Here is a 15813-nt window from a genome sequence, read left to right on the forward strand (position 1 = left end):
TACAGTAATATTAAACTGTAATACACAAAAACCACACGTTACACTACAAGTTTCCAAGTTATGCTGTAATTCTCTCGGTTTTTTAAAGAATTTCCCAACTTCATAAAAGTCCAGATTTGAGAATGACTATGAATATATTGGATTTCTTGCACTGTCATTTTTTCCCCGTAAAGTTTATTATGTTTGATTCTGCTCATAGTTTGGGGTTATAATTAAAAACCTGTTGAAACTCTTCCTCTGTAAGCCTAGAGTGAACCCAATGACCTCTGGTTTCTGTATCATATTCTGATGCTCACTGTTTGTATAGGTGGTGGACCCCTGGAGCCACTACACCAGGCTGATCTGCTCACAAAACCACTCACACATGTTATATAGTTTAATGCTTTTGTAGTCATAGAAATTGACAGCTTAATGAATAAAACCAGTTTGGCAGTTTTGACGATGTTGCTGGAAACCCATCAGTTGTTTTAATAAATCTCTGTTTTTGTGCACACAATAGAAGTGATTGCTGTCTAAATTTGTGTTTTATTCATGCTTACTTAATAGCAACAATATAAGTGATACATGAGAGGAATTTTCAACAGGCAAAGTAACAATCAGCTCTTCTGTCAGACTAATAAGTCCTTAAAAATGATCTGAGATCTTGCAAGTTGGGGTTATTCTGTTTCCAAAAGCCTATGAAAACAGAAGTCTGTCCTAACACAATCATAAGGTGGAAAAGCATCATCATTAGTTTTCTCCTCTGAAAAATGGTTTGACGTTCGTGCAATAAACTTAAACGTACACCATTCTGCTTGCATTCAGAGGTGGTTGTCAGCTGTCAGAGATGTTCCATTAGACTGTATCTGCGTTTTGCTTAGTTGCAAGCATAAACCAAAATAATTACAGTTTTTCTCTGTTGCTTTGGTGCATTTCTCACAACAGAATTAAACTTTGCACAACAGTTAGTTCAACCTCCACAACAAGTAGTTGATTTGGCACAACCTAGTGGCGGTTTCATGTTCATTTCGTCCAAAGGCAAATGAGTAAGTACAAATGTGTAAAGAATGGTCACTTTTGACTTGCTATTCATCACTATCTCCTTGCTTTTATCATGAATGTCACAATTATTTATACTTGTACCGGCTGAATAGTCATTGTCCTTACAACTAATAGTCTTCATTTCATTTTTTGTGTCATTGCACTCAAAATTGTTGAACATCTTGTCAAACAGTTTGTACACCCATTTTGAAAACCCTATTTTTAAGGAGTTTCCATGGAAATCTCCATAAATTACTGTTCTCAGGTGAACCTTATCTCACACAAATGAAAATTGGTGTGTGTCCTGGTGACAATCGGACAATGTGTGTAGTGGTTTGGGATAAGGTTAGCTTCCATCACTCAGCTGTAGTCAGGCAGTGGTTTGCAGCACATGACGGGATGCTTATGGAGTTTCTTCCTCCTTACACTCCATTCCTAAATCCAGTTGAGGAGATTTTCTCTTCCTGGAGGTGGAAGGTATATGACAGGCATCCACATACCCAAATGGCCCTGCTAGCAGCTATGGATGCAACTTGTGATGACATCACAGCAGAGTCCTGCAGAGGATGGATTTGCCACTCCAGGAGATACATTCCTCGCTGCATCCGCTGTGATGTAGATGAAAATTTGTGGCCAGACAGACAGGAACGTCTGGATGTGCCAGAATGATTTACTGTACCTGTATGTTACAGTACTGTGCAATACTGTATGTACTGTTACATGTACTGTATATTGTTCACATTTGTGCACAGCTCTACCAAAAGGGTGATTTTATGTTTACGTGTATTCTACAGTAAACAAGTGACTGTAGCATATTTTTCTTTTGCACAATGCTGTAGAATTACAAACACTTCTGTACAGTAAAAATGTAAAACGGACGTATTCAGTGTCTCTGTCACTCCCAAAACTCCCATAACATCTACAGTAACTTTACTGCACATTTCAAATGGCTGTACAAGTAGGGCATAGTGCTGTCTTGAGCATTTTCAGGTGTCACCAAATATTCTTGCAATGGAAAACACTGAAATTATAAACTGTCATAGTGAAAACATGACAAAGCCATTTGACTATCTTGTTCATAAAGATGGTGTCAAGACTTTTTATTTTGATGGCACTGACAGTTTCATTGACATGAATACTTGCTTTTGAGGAATGGATTATCAACTTTGAGCATGTGACGTGCTTTTGCAGGCTATCCACTAGGTTTTGCAGTTTGCACTAATTGTTTTGAGAAATGCACTAACTGCTGTGCAAATGTTAATAGTGTTCTGAGAAACGCACCAAAGCGACTGAGAAAAACTGTAATAGGCTATGCCAATAAAAATGGTCAGTATCAAAACAGGTTATCTGTAGTAGTTTCGTGTTTATATTTCTTATGCATTTGCAGGTTTGAAAAGATTAGTCATTTATTTGATTCGTTTTGGGAAAAATTGAGCGTGAGATCAATAGGCGGATTAGTGCTGTGTCTGCAGTGATGCAGGCGCTGCACCGATCTGTCGTGGTGTGTAGAGAAAGCTGTATTTTATACCAATTAGCCAAAAATATATTTAAACATTTTCATAAATACTTTACTCTTGGCTCATTCATTTATTCTTCTGCCCCCTTTTATCCGATATCTCCCACCATGCTGCTTTACTTTGAAAATCCAGACGGGGGCGCTGTTGCCTAAAGAAAGAACAACCTGTTTCAGCTTCCTCATGGCCTACTTTCACATTTTTCTCCCTGCTTTCTGTACTTATGTCCCACCGTGTTCACCTTACTTGACTTGATTCACATCTCAAAGTACCTCAAAGTGAAAAAGCAGCCAAGGAAAAGGCTTCCAGAAAGCATGTTTCACTCTCTCAGTCTTTCCCTTTACCTTCGTCAGGGTTGTGGGGAGCTGGCAGGACCATGGGAAAGTTCACCAGTCCATCACAGACAAACAACCTCACTCACACCTGGGGGCAATCAAGATTGCCTTTTGACCTAAATGCATGTTTTTGTCTGTGGGAGGCAGCTGGAGCAGAGAAACTCCACGTATGGATGGAAGAGAATTCTAACTCCATGCTGAAAGGCCACAGGGATTTGAACCTGCAACTTTCTTGATGCGATGCAACAGTGCTGCACCACTGAACTGTGCTTGTGGTGTACCTATGAGCTTCATCGCTCCATCTTTTTTGGGATTGTGCAGCTGTTGCGAGACCTGATGGCGCGTCATTTGTTTGACTATCGACAGGGAAATGTTGCTGCATGCAAATCTATACAAATGAGCTTCCTTTGAACTCATTAATATTTTTATTCTATTGACTTGAAATTGTGAGAGGGTGTGTAAAAATGCTTCAAATTATAAATTCCGTTTTATGACGAGGCAACGTCAGTGGAGCTATGTTTTACAGCTTGATACTTAAATTTAAAGCAGATAATGGTGCTGCATATCCATTAAATAAATAAAAAAAACTTTAGATCATTTCACATCATAACAACATTACAGAGGCTTAAAGTGCTCCATCTGACTGCAAGTGACACTATGCCTGCTTTTATTATCATTGCATGGAAAGTAAAAAAGAAACACCACACCCATTTAGTCTTTCCAAGGTAAATAAAGGTGACGTGCAGGCAGGAAGCTTTGGGCAGTGGTGGCAAGAACAGGGGATGGGAAACTGATTACAACGAGAGCAGCAATATGAGAGGGCAACATGTGTTTTATTGTTCTGACAAAAAAAGGGAGAAGGACTGGGATGAAGCAAGTGTGACAAGTTGTCACCACTAGATTGACAAATTAGCAAATACATGTGATTCTCTTTATTTTAGGTCATTCTGGACGTTTTTGATCGAGGCTGCAGAACAGCAGACTTGAGAAGGAAATAACGCATCCTTTGTCTGTTGCACACAAACCATTTCCATGATCTAAAAGAATGCAGTTAAATTGAACTAGTCCAAAGTTCTGGCAGTATTTAATGAACAAATGACATATTACAGGTGGAAATGGCAAGTCAATTAAATGAAAAACAAAACGTTAATTGGGAGGCTGCTCATGTTTGCACACAGACAGAGGTGGGGTGGGTGGGGTGCTAAAATTGCATCCATCACCCTCTTGCTTCTGCAGATGGGCGTGCACTTGCAGAGAAATCACAGTCCTGCAGCAGAGGCAGTGTGGATTTGTATAGTCTGGACCTTTGTCATCATCATCTGTCAGAGCTGCTCCCTCCCTCTTTCTCTCTCTCTCTTTCATTTTGCTGGTAAAGCTCCTTAGATTCTCTCTTTGTCACCAAGCTCTCCATCGCTCCTCTTTTCTTTTTCTCCCCCAATCATGTCTTCTCTCTGCGCCGACGGGAATTTGCTGCAGATCCCTCTGGGGCTCATCAACAACGCGGGGAAGTACCTGACAGCCGAGACCTTTGGTTTCAACATCAACGCCTCGGCCAGCAGCCTGAAGAAGAAGCAGACCTGGACTTTGGAGCAGACTGGGGAGGATGGCAACGCCGTATTCCTAATGTCCCACCTGGGCCGCTACCTGGCCACAGACAAAGACGGCAACGTGACCGCGGACAGCGAGACGCGAGGCCTGGACTGCCGCTTTGTCATCACGGCGCATGAAGACGGGCGGTGGTCGCTGCAGTCCGAGCCTCACGGCCGCTTCCTAGGCGGCAGCGAGGACAGGATCACCTGTTTTGCGCAGACTACTTCACCTGCGGAGAAATGGAGCATGCACCTGGCCGTGCACCCGCAGGTCAACATATACAGCTTTGCGCGCAAACGCTTCGCCCACCTGAGCGCGCAGGAGGTGTCAATTGACAGGGATGTCCCCTGGGGGCTCGATTCTTTGGTGACCCTTGTCTACAAAGATCAGCGGTACCATTTGGAGACCGCAGACAACCGCTTCCTGCGCAACGACGGCTGTCTGTCCACCAGCACGGACAAGGACACCGGCTACATGCTGGAGTTCCTGTACGGGAAGGTGGCATTCCGTGACTGCAGCAGCCGCTACCTGGCACCCGTGGGCCCCACCGGGACAATGAAGTCTGGGAAGAGCGCGCGGGTGGGGAAGGATGAACTGTTTGGCTTGGAGCGCAGCCACGCGCAGGTCGTTCTGACTGCGGGCAACGAGAAAAACGTCTCCACGAGGCAAGGTTAGGAGAAAAAAATCAACAAATATATGAAGTCACTGCATAACTGGGCACAAACCAGAGGCAGCTGTGTGTTAGAGAACTAAAATATTGCTGCCGCATGTGTTTTTCATTGCCATGCTCGTTTTGGCCAGCTTTTGCATTTTTCTGCAGTAATTCTAAACCTATGTGGTTTCTGCAGACCAGGGTCTGCCTCAGCGCACAAATAACATTATATGTCATCTTTATAGGCTCATGGATAAAACAGATAAACTTGTGTATAAAGGAACCCTTTTTTAGGACAAAGGGGGCTTCAAAAGGTGAGGTGTGACTCAGGCGTGGTGAATGGGGGTTATAGACCTAATTTTTCATAGCCACGTTCTGCTGTTGCCATGCATATATGGGAGAGATCTATTACAGTGTGCGTGTATGTGGGTGTGTGTGCATGAGCATTGCTGTGAAGGCAGATTGCAGAAGGAAGACAAGACAATAGGAATGAAAGCAGAGACATGTGTGACCCTCTTAAAATTAGTTTAATCGGCACATGACATTAATGAAACAAAAACGGTGAATTAATTGAAAGTCTAAATCTGACACAGTTTAGAAACTTTAAACTCTTTTCATGCTTAATCCAGCATGAAATATGATGTAATAACAATATGTTGTTTTAAAACCAAATGATTTATTTGCTAATGTTCTGTTGTATGTTATTTTGCAAGCCAGCCATATGTAAATATACTCTAGACAGAGACAGCTCGGTCATGGAGCAGAATACTTTCAAACTGACTCTGTAGCAACTGGACAGCACTAGAACTAATCAGAGCTATGGAAATCATTGAACAGAGCAGTACGCCAAACACCATAGAAGAAGAACAAAATTATTCTTTTTCTAATTTTCTAAAAGAGGCAATTTATAGTTTTTAACATTAATCTCTAACATCCATTGAAATGTTGCTGAAAATGAATTAAATTATGCCCAGTGATGATGATGAAAAATATTTGCAGCTTCAAAACATATAACCACAAAAATTGGCTTTAAAATGGGAGCTGGTCTAAATCTCTGGGAAAACCCAAAATAGATGCAGTTTTTCCTTCTATGGAAGCCTGTGAGGACATAATGCATTTACTGATTTGTAACAAGCGGTTACAAAACTTCCATCATTCCTAAATGTTGCTTTACACATTTACATCTTCACTTGTTGCCAGTGATGAAAGGGAGTCTGATGTGCTTGTTATTTTGCTGGAGGGTGCGCTCAGGGATTTCTGATCTTAATCCCTACTTCACACTGCAAGCATCAGCGGTGCAGAAGCAAAGTGTTGGTGCTTCAAATAGAATCCTTGTCTGTAGGGGTGATTCAAGCAGGCTGCAATGCAGAAACTTTCAGGTGCATCTCAGAAGCGTCGCTAAAGCAAGTGCTATTTTTGACACAAGTCGCCTCTGTCGATTTCCGCAGAAAACATAGGGCTAAATGGTTAAGGATTGGTGTAGGGAGAGTGTTAAAAAAGTTTAAACTGATAACAGATTGCTTCATTTTCCAGGCATGGACCTGTCAGCCAATCAGAATGAGGAAGGTGACCAGGAAGTGTTCCAGTTGGAGATGAACCGTGAAGACAGGAAGTGTGCCTTCAGAACTGCTGCTGGGAAATACTGGACACTGACAGCAACAGGGGGACTGCAGTGCACTGCCTCCTCCAAGTAATCTGAACAGTACAAAGATTCTGCATAATACAGAAAGCCTGTATGTGGAATGGGTGTTAATTTTTTCTTTTTCAGATCTGCCGACAGTTACTTTGAATTGGAGTGGAGTGAAGGTCGCGTCTGTGTTCGTGCAGCCAACGGCAAATATGTGATTGCAAAAAAGAACGGACAGTTAGCTGCTGCTGTTGACAGTGCAGGTCAGTCGTGTATCTGATATCTTTCAAACTCCATGAAGAGGAATCATAGTTTCCATTCAGGCACATTTAATGGGATGTATACTGCACTCACAATAACACGATTGAGTGTTCATACATGAACTGAAACACTAGTAAAAATATGTGTGTATCAGGAAGAAAGACAAGTCCATTATCTGAGACACAGCTCCTATCTACTTATGTCTTAAGGGGAAGCTGAACAGTTCCTGATGAAGCTGATTAACCGTCCAATCATCGTTCTCCGTGGGGAGCATGGTTTCATTGGGGCTCGTAAAGCAGGACTTCCAACCCTGGACTCTAACCGAGCATCCTATGATGTTTTCCAGTTAGAGTTCCACAACGGTGCTTATTCCCTGAAAGGTGAGTAATGCAAAGACACCAGAAATCAACTATTTATAAAAAGGTGCCAATCTTTAGTTTGTTTTGCATCAGAAAAGTTTGTATTATAAGATGCAAAGATCAGAGATGTGTTTGAAGGACTATTGGAGCCTATGGAAAGGAGATGTCCAGTATATTTATGTTGATGGTTTGTACGTGTGTGTGTGTGTGTGTGTGTGTGTGAACCATCGACATAAATTGTGTGAACCAGTTGTTAATAGCTGGCCTACGACTTTCTGCCTCTCTGTCCTGTTTGCTCAGGTTGAAAGACACCCAAAACCACACCCCCTTCACGTGGTCACACACACACAAGTTCGCTGTGTGTGTGTGTGTGTGTGTGTGGTTTTTATGCAGAATCTGTTTACGAACACATTTGACTATCGCGGAATTGCATTTTGAAATGCTTTATTTTGTTAAATTTACCGGCCTGCCTCATATGTCTAGGTTTTACTTCCTGCCAGAATTGGCGCGGTTCACCCGCGACTTGCGAAAAAAATAGAGCAGACGCCGAAACGACTGCTGCATGGCGCGGGCTGGAGCGCCGGCGTGCGGCGCTTTGGTCTATAAAATAGGACAACAAGGGCGCCGAATGAAGGCGGTCCCCATTTCGCGGCGCTTCGGCAGCCGGTGTGTCCCCGGCCTAAAAGAGAAATCCTGCGTTTTTTTCCCTCAAAAGGCACCATCTAGAGGAGGGAATATGTATTGCACATTAAGCAGTGTGGTACTTCTGCAAATGTGCACGCACACTCTGTAATTGACATGCAAGCGATTGTATGTAAGTGGATGTCTAGCGCTTTTGGCCATAGACAAAGTTTTAGTGGGGATGGGGGACATGCCATCCCAATGCCCCCACAAGGCAGTTTGGATCCATTCAAATGTTTTAGTTGTATTTTATTTTATTTTTAGGTAGAATGTTATGTTATTTTGAAAGCTAGTGATCAGTCATTATAAACATTTGTGTAAAATTGGGATCACCATTTCTCCATATCCCCCGCTCACACACACACACACACACACACACACACACACACACACACACACACACACACACACACACACACACACACACACACACTTTTGAAATGAAAACAATCTTTTATATAGCGCCTCTCAAGATAAAAATCACGAGGCGGTTCACAAGAACAAAAATTTAAAATATAATAAATATTTAAAAAAAAGATTTAAAAATATAATTAAATTGATAAATAAATAACTGGGATTAAAAATGTGTTACAACTCCTGCTAATGGAAGAAAACAAGAACCCATCCTCTTAAGGGACTGCTGTGCCAGTGCAACCTGTTGATTGGCTGCTTCAGATGTTTCTGCCGAAGCCCTTCTGCTTTATTATTGGTGTGGCTGTGTGCAGCCTGGATTTTTTTTTTTTTGATGAATGGCTGCACCTGTGCAGCCAAAAAAGGCTGCTAAGTGCAAGTTGGAGAGACTCAGGAGGATGAGAAGTTGAGGCTGATCAGAGGGAGCACCTTTGGTAGCTCTTGCCTGTGTGGCATTTTTTTTGGTGCCACCTTTTAGAGGCTTGGTTTTAATAAAAAAAAATACTCTTAAATATTAACCTTGTGTCCTGACCTCCTCCTTTTGTTGCAGTCCCACGAGCTGGGCTGTAACAAATGTCAAGAAAGAGAAAGCAAAAATGAATAGGAAAGAGGAGAATCTGTGGATCTTGGGATGAGCAGAGTTGGTAGAAAGAGCAGAACAAAGAGAGTGTGGTAAGCCAGCTTGAACAGGTGAGTTTTCAGCTGCTTTTTAAAGGAGTCCACTGAGTCCACTGCTCTCAGGTTCAGGGGGAGAGAGTTCCAGAGTCTGGGGGCCACAGCATCAAATGATCTGTCACCTTTGGTCTTTAGCCTGGTGCGCTGCACAACCAGTAGGCTTTGATCACTGGAGCTCAGGGACCTGCTGGGAGTGTAGGGACTGAGATGATCACCAATGTAAGATGGTGCTTGTCCATGTAAGGCCTTATAGACCAGAACCAGGATGTTGAAATGAACCCTGAAGTTGACTGGTAGCCAGTGAAGCTGGAGAAGTGGGGTGATGAGGTCAGAAGCCGAGCACAGACATTCTGAACCACCTGCAGACGGTTCAGGCAGGTTTTTGTTTAGTCTAAATATACTTGATTACTATTGGCTAATGCTGGGCAGCCCTCAATTCAAATTGCATAGGCGGCTGGCTTAGCAAATTAATTGACGTAGTGTCTACTTGATGTAAATTTTACAGATTTTTAAAATAGTCATACATAATAACTGAAAGAGGGAAAACTCCATATTGCTGCTTTACTGGTGATTTGATTTGGTTTCAGACATAGTGGCTCTTTGAGATGGTAGACCAAATTTCGATGGATTTTACTTTACTTCAGAGGAAGTCAATATATAAATATGTAATGGGAGTAACTCTGTCCATATTGACCAGCCATCAGAAACTCTCCATTACTTCAACAATGATGGGACGTTTAATGGTCTCATATGAGCCTAGCGTCATCTGTAAAATTGAATAAGACCGTTACAGTGTTGAAAACATTTGACAGATTCCTTTTGGGAAATCCAATGAAAACCTTTTCAACAGAACCCCCCCCCCCCCCCCCCCCCCCGACAGGTTTGTCCATCTATGTGTGTGTGAGCCAGAGTTCATTGAGTGTGTTGTTTGTCCAGACTCTCAGGGGAAGTACTGGTGCGTTGAAGACGGCTCAGCAGTCGTGTGCAGCAGCTCCACACCTGTCCAGTTTCTTCTTGAGTTCTGTGATCTCAACAAGATGGCCATTCGAGCTCTTGGAGGGAAATACCTTAAAGGTGACCACGCTGGAGGGCTGAAGGCCAATGCAGACTCCCTGGACAGCGCCACCCTCTGGGAATATTAGGAGGGGACTTTCTAGTGGATGCAGTGCTTAATACCATTGTTATTGTTAATGTGTGTGTGTGTGTGTGTGTGTGTGTGTGTGTGTGTGTGTGTGTGTGTGTGTGTGTGTGTGTGTGTGTGTGTGTGTGTGTGTGTGTGTGTGTGTAGTTGTGGGTAATTCTGGACGTCTGTGTGGGAAAAATTGGAGCCCGTGTGGCAGCAGAGCCCTGCAGATCTTAGCTTTGCTTTTCTGATAATTACTCAAATTGCAGCGGGCTTTTACCAACTTTTTTTACATTAGCTCTTCATTAGTTGTGCCTCCATGTGCTACCTTCTGCTGGTGCCACAAACATGTAAAACTTTAATGTCTTACTGCAGAAATACATTGCTTTCGTTTGTTGCTCTCGTTCAAACCACACACATCGGATTGTTACTGATTTGCATTCGTGTGCTTTAAATAATACTTCCTCTGTTACTGAAGGCTTCAAAATAAGATAACCATGGAAACGTAGGGAAATAAGCCACGCTAGCAGATTCTATATTTGTCTGTGTATTCTTGAGTTTTCTGTTTTTTAGGACATCGATAGCGTACATTTCCTCTCATAATTCGCTCTCTCTGTGCTCAAATGGAAGCACGACTTTCAACCACATTGCAAAAGCTAATGAAGAAAACAAGCTTTTAGTATCATCTGTTGTCATAAAACAGTGTTCTTTTCAGAAGCTATTTATAGAGAAATGGTCACAAAAACAAACCCTGCACAGATAATAGAGAATGCATTAAGGACAATAGCTAATAAATGAGCACAAAAAGATGCTGCCTATATAAACACTGTTAAAAGCACAAGTTAGTAATATGACCTGTACTGGGTGATGCCACTGGTTTGTAAACACAATGGTTGAAAATGCCTTTGGCTTTTATTGTGGCTGTGCCTTCCACAGAGCGTTTCATTTGTTCTCACTTTTCCTTTCATTTGAAACAAACTGATAAAAAATAAAGTTTACTAAACTTCTGTCTCTCTTTTATTGAAATTTCTATTTTTATTATTTTTCCTGGTAATCTATTTTACATAATTTACAAACAGGCTGAAGTTTTAGCAGTAAAAGTCACACGGGTCTGGGCTTTGGTCTTTTACTGTTGACTCGTTATAGAAGTTTTGATAAGATGGGTGAAATGACACACAATGTTAAAGGTGTGGTTCACTGAAAAAAACATTGTTATGGAAAAACTTATGTTTATTAATTCATGATCATGGACTCAACCAACTGAATGTAAATGTATTGCTCTATGCCTCTCTGCATGCTCACTCATTCAGACACACCCACACAAGCCACTCACACACACACACACACACACACACACACACACACACACACACACACACACACACACACACACACACATTCTTGACTTCCCGCAAACACACACACAATCCCTCTATAAATAAACTCTGTAACCGGATGTTCTGTGCATTATGCTTCAAGCATCTTGCCACGGTTATAATTGTTTGACTTGTTGTTCATTGTCTCCTCTCTTCACTACAGGAAATGGGTTATTGATAAACATATTGATAAAATCGGTGACAAATATTTTCAATGATTATTTCTGATTATAATGGTCACTGAGAGTTTTTCATCCAGGCTGACCATGAAATAGGCTCCTACACCTTTCTCCTGCATTATCATTCTGGAACTGCGCTGCTCTGGGTGGCTGCATGTTGGAGTAGCTCTGTTGACTATATCTTAGAGGATTTTTACTGCAATTTTTTCACTTTTTTCACTTTTTGAGCATTTGTTGTGATGCGTAAACCACGGTAACAAGCTGGTTTACAATCGGGAGCAGCTGATTAACATTGGAAAGGTTGAAATAATACCTCAACTGAAGCCACAAATCCCAAATGAGCTAAAACGCAAGAAGCGTGGGTGCAGAGCGGGAGCAAAACGGAGACAGAGAAAGCGGAAATTCAAACCATCTCTTCCATCGATCATAATGGGCAATGATAAATCAGGTGCTGTCAGCATCAGAAGCAGGGACCTGAAAAGGCTCAACAGCCTAATAAAAAAGGCTGTTTCTGTTTTGGGGATGACTGTGGAACAACTGGAGGAGATAATGCAAAGAAGGATTCTCCAGAGAATCAAGAAAATTATGGACAACCCTGAGCATTCTCTTCACAAGACTGTCTGACAACGGAAGAGTGTCTTCAGTCAGAGTCTTCAATTTCGCTGCAACACTGACCGCTACTGGAGATCCTTCCTGCCAACAGCCATTGTAATATACAATAACTCTTTGACGACTTTATTATTATTATTATTATTATTATTATTATTATTATTATTATGAGCTACTACAGCAATCAATTTCCCTCTGGGATCAATAAAGTATTTTTGAATTGAATTGAATTGAATTAGCTTCTGAGAGAAAGCAGACGGTGAAACTCTAGGATTTGAAAATCCTGACACATCTACGTCACACTTTCACTTAATGTTCATGGACTCGCCCATATTGACTCGTGACAGGGGAAGGCTGTTGTTGGTTTAACGTCCAGGAATCAGCAGACAACATCCCGAAAGCTAACTGTTAGCATTAGCAACTCCACCACACAGCAGAACTCCTCTAGGCTTGTGTCCTTGTGGAGATAAAACATCCACGTTGCAAATGCAGTAAGTGCTAGAGTCACTTTATGTTAACCAACCAGAGGCAAAATGTCCAAATATCAGTGTTGTGATTATTAGTCAACGAATAATTTGTAGGCTTTTACTTACTTTTTGGATTCTTCAATAAAATTCGTAAATATGGAAATAGTTACCGATTTTATTACGTAATTAGGATATCCGGAGATATCCTCGGGGCACCACCGCTTTAACAGGGGAACAATGAATCCAAAACCTCTTATCAGTCTGTCTTAAAGTTAGTAAAATTCATTTACGAGCAGCAGTCATAAATTCATATCACACAAACAAATTCAGTTGAGACAAAACTGAATTGGCAAAACATTTATTAACTAATACAATCACTACAGCTCCTTCTGAAGCGTTTAGCCAATCAATATTAACCAACTTATTTTATCAAACAAACACAAACAATGAAACAATGAAATGATAATGTAAAACAATCTGACCCAATAAGTGTGTGTTTTAGTCATGTCCCCTACCAACACTAAAACATGTATGTGTGTGTGTGTGTGTGTGTTCATCTTTCAACAGTGATGTGAGCAAACTTTCATGCACAGTAAAACTTAACAAACTTCAAAACCGCTTCACAAAGATCAATAAACAAAACAAAAGATCACTCAAAGGCAAATTAAATATCTAAATATTTATTTTATGCTGTGGCCACAGCTCAAAACCTTAGATATTACAATGAAAGAAGCAAAACGGCTTACTCTTAAGATGATCCGATGGCGTTTTTGGTACGATGTAGAGCCCGGTGCTACTTTAAAGCAAATCGCGCGGTTTGATTGCTTGTTCTGAACTATGTTAGAGAAGCGGAAGAGAAAGAGAGAGAGTTAAAACTTTGAACGAACGAACAGCGAGGCGTCCCTCAGTGTTCAATCGGCATTCTCCATTGCTTCCAGTAGCTCGGTGTTCCATCCACTTCAGCAGCTAGGTCTCGTGCACATGCTGTCCAGAGCCGCAGCAAACGAGTGCGTCTTCATGCCAGTTGAACTGGAACAAAAGACAGATAAGTTTCGTTCTGTCTCCCTTTTATAGACTCGGCTGTCCGGCGGGAGGAAGCTGTGGGTTCCGGGGTTCGGCTCCGCTTTGGTGACGTCATCACGCTGCTTCCGGGTGCAAAGGCTCATGGGACATGAAGTTGTTGCTGGCGCTGATTTTTAATATCTGCTTTTTCAGAGCGCAGATGACACAGTCTTTTGGAGAAATTACTGCATAGTAATTTCCTCATGAGGGCAGACCCTCAACATTAGGAAATAAGACTCCAAATCCTGCTGTCTGCTACCACTTTCTGCAGCAGCAGATTTGTCTGTGCTGATCCAAGCCATTCTGGGATTTTTTTGCCCCATTTGCAAGGCATTCATACCAGAGACCACTGCAAATGTATTGATTAAACAAGTTTCCCACGCCTTTAAAATGGCTACGTTTTGAATGAATGTAAAGGAATTCTTGTGGTTCTTTTGCAAGAATAACGATTTAAAGTGAAATTATTTCCCTTTGGTTTAGAATCAAATCAATTTCATTACATTTTCTTTATGTTTCATTTAACTTTTTCAAATTTGTAACCAGTGTTTCAATGTCCTTTATCCACGTACTGCAAGCCATGCATAGAATCAAATTGTCTTTTATATGTTCAGGACATACAGGTGAATCAATACAGTGTTTTTCTCTCATCTTTGTGGTACAGGAAAAACAACATTTAAAAGTAAAAGTATATAAAGATAAGATTATATAGAAATATGAGAAAAGTAAATGTATTGATTTTCATTGACAGTATAAAAGTTTTATTGGAAAGAAAATAGCATGCTGGAAAATAGTGCTGAAGAACAGAGCTGTTGCAGTATGTCAATATTTGTATTTAAGTTGCACCCAGTGACCTTGGGTGTTCTGAAAGGCGCTTTTAAATAAAATGTATTATTATTATTATTATTAAACACGTCTGTTTATAATTTCCCTGAGCTGGAGAAAAAAAGGTAAAAAAAAAAAAGAAATAGATAGTTAATAAGACAATCTGATTATTTTACAATTTACTTAATAGTGAATAAATGAAACTTTAATCCTTTAAGGTCCCAATGAGTATAAAATGAAAAGCTGGAGGAAATTATCACACCATATTTAGTTACATTGGATCTTTAATCCCAACACGGATTAGAATACAAATATCATACACTATTTCTCTTTTCAACAGATCATTTTTCCTGTCCTTGGTCCCTGGCAAACATTACAAACAAATGCATAGTGCTAGCATCATTTGAATATTTAAAACAGTCCCTACAGTCTTTTTAGGTCATTCATTATTATAAAGTGAAAACTAAAAGTTTGCATTCTCCACATAACTTTTAGATTTCACCATCACTTTTGAAGACAGACATTTTGATTAATTTTATTCTATATTTACATATCTTTGGCTGAAATATGTATTCTAAATGTGGCAAGCATGTTGTTCTGATTTAGGAAAAAACATCCTTTGTCCTGGTTTTGCTAACGCTTTACTTTATGTAGGTGAAAAATTAAAGAGCTCACAGCACCCTTGAGATTCCAGTGAGCCAAAACTGTGGAAGAAAAGAAGATGAAACATGGAGGGAGGTAACCTACTCTACTTTCTTTGTGCCCCTCTGCAGAGGACGTTCAGCTCTCTGCAAAATCCTGTGTAATAAACTAAATGTGTGTAAATGTTGACCCATACAAGCACAGACAAGCTTACTTCATTTAGTTTTCCCTACAGCATCTTCTGTGTGTTGCCATGGAAACACATGGCAGCAGAAGAGAAGGATGAATGTGCAAAAATGGAACAGACACATATAAGCCAGCAATCTCCACACATCACCCACCAGTCGGACTAAAGCCTGAAGACCATTTATAAACAAACACACAAAGTGAAAAAACAAAAAACTGTAA

At 40.9% G+C, this 15813-nt stretch overlaps 1 protein-coding gene across 1 annotated transcript; it reads left to right on the plus strand.

The window, feature by feature from the left end:
• Positions 1-4167: 4167 nt before the first annotated feature.
• LOC107389941 (fascin) lies at positions 4168-10402 on the plus strand. The gene is made up of 5 exons (XM_015966373.3): positions 4168-5129; positions 6645-6801; positions 6880-7001; positions 7209-7379; positions 10062-10402. The coding sequence occupies exons 1-5, from the start codon at positions 4310-4312 to the stop codon at positions 10265-10267; spliced, it is 1476 nt and encodes a 491-aa protein (XP_015821859.1). The 5' UTR covers positions 4168-4309; the 3' UTR covers positions 10268-10402.
• The last annotated feature ends 5411 nt before the right edge of the window (positions 10403-15813 follow it).

This window comes from Nothobranchius furzeri, chromosome 4 (genome assembly GCF_043380555.1).
Source record: "Nothobranchius furzeri strain GRZ-AD chromosome 4, NfurGRZ-RIMD1, whole genome shotgun sequence".
NCBI classification, from domain to species: Eukaryota; Metazoa; Chordata; class Actinopteri; order Cyprinodontiformes; family Nothobranchiidae; genus Nothobranchius; species Nothobranchius furzeri.